Raw genomic sequence first — 1,880 nt, forward strand, 5'->3', positions numbered from 1 at the left:
TTCAAGACATTGAACAAACACGTGGCCGAGGAAAACGAGACATTTCAAAATCAACAACTCCTTGGAACCATAATTAGGCCTACACATTAGAGACATTGGCCTGGTCTACATTAGGTCACCAAAATGCATGCATAGAACAATCCTTCGTTTGGGGTTTTATTTTCTCCTCTTATTTTTTCTTGGGCCATCGTTTTAGAGGCCCAGACACAAAACATTTCGATGATGACCTTTGCCATGCTGCGGCCAATGGCGACTCATATGATCAGCTACCCGGACCTGGGTATGATGTCCGAAGACGAGGAGAACCGTAGTGAGAGCGACGGTAGCTCGGATCAGAGCTATGGATGCTGCGTCTCTGCTGACAAACGCCGGAGGATTTCCAGAAAATCGGGAGGCAGCGGTGTTGTAATAGTGAAACAGCGGAACGCAGCCAATGCCAGGGAGCGCGACCGTACACAAAGCGTCAACACGGCATTTACTGCACTCCGGACTCTTATACCCACTGAGCCGGTGGACAGAAAGCTCTCCAAGATTGAGACGCTTCGCTTGGCATCCAGCTATATCTCCCACCTCGCCAACACCCTGCTGCTCGGAGACGGGAACGGAGATGGACAACCTTGTCTTGGCGCGGTTTACGCGCAAGGAGAGAGCGGTCAAAAGCAACCTCGGACCATCTGTACCTTCTGTTTGAGCAACCAAAGAAAGGGGGTAATTTTATGCGTTTCTTAAATCTTATTCTGCACAAGTGAAAAAGTTTAGAATAGCGTTGAAAATAATAGTTTGAAAACATGACCAAAAGTGAGCCAAATAGGCGATTAATTAGTGACTCTAGGCACACGGCTATCGCGTTGTTGATCTCTATTGTTGCAATTATTTGTTTTGAATGACATTCCGAAGTCAAAGGAATAAATATTATGTGCTCTATATTCTGTCTCGAGATGTGCTCGCAGCCCTCGAATAAAAGGAAACTTTTATGCACATTTTCTCAGGGGCGCCTTTATGCATTTCAAATTGAGGGGCCACATGCCCACGAGTTATAGTTCCTTTTATAATTTATTGTAATTTCCTTTTTACAATGTATCTGAATTAAATGTGCGATTCAGTGCGCTAAGATGACGCCGGTTTCTTCCACTGCTAATGTTTCAAGTAATGTCATTTTTGAAGAACAAAATATTTAGAATATAGGATGGTCTATTATTTTGAAAAAGAAAACATTCATTGTTTGTATATGTTTTAAAATGGATTTAAATGGATGTTTAATGCAATATTCAATACACCTTTATTACAGATTATTATTACATTTATATAATGTACTAGTTACAAACGAAGTTATTGTAGCTTATACTATATAATCATCATCATCATCATCATCATCATTATTATTATTATCATATACTTTATACATTATAATGTTGTTATTGTTGTTGCTGTTGTTGTTGCGGTTGCTGCTTGGGGTTGTGCTGATATGCAGTGCCAAGTGGAAATTGTTCACTTATCCGTTGTCCCCTAAAATGTTCTTTATTTTTTCCAGATAAAGGATGGCAAAGAGATGCGAGGTGTTGGTTCACTGAGGGTGAGCCGCAGATAGAAGACCAGACAATAAACCACAGCAACCAGAACCACAACTCCCCATCCACAACTCAGGGAACACTACAAGCAGGTCATAACAGAACCATACTCATCATGCTGGAGAATATGTAACGAGAGACTATTTATACTTGAGGGAAAGGCCATGGAACAAAACAAGGCCTAATATGTGAAGCCTTTCAAAAAATGCAGTGCATTTATTGATAGAGAATTTATAGATTTTTATATTTGTGTGATATTTGTGTTGTACATGTATTACATTTTGAAATAAAATATATTTTTTATCTAAATGA

The 1,880-nt window shown here is 39.9% G+C and overlaps 1 protein-coding gene across 1 annotated transcript; it reads left to right on the plus strand.

The window, feature by feature from the left end:
* Window positions 1-219: 219 nt before the first annotated feature.
* LOC311147710 (transcription factor 15-like) lies at window positions 220-1,588 on the plus strand (the record flags this gene model as incomplete). Its single annotated transcript, XM_084184464.1, has 2 exons — window positions 220-708; window positions 1,532-1,588. 2 exons carry the CDS (start codon window positions 220-222, stop codon window positions 1,586-1,588), a joined length of 546 nt encoding a protein of 181 aa, XP_084040590.1.
* Window positions 1,589-1,880: the final 292 nt, after the last annotated feature.

The sequence above is a fragment of the Coregonus lavaretus genome (assembly GCF_964263955.1).
Source record: "Coregonus lavaretus genome assembly, chromosome: 20".
In the NCBI taxonomy this organism is placed as follows: Eukaryota; Metazoa; Chordata; class Actinopteri; order Salmoniformes; family Salmonidae; genus Coregonus; species Coregonus lavaretus.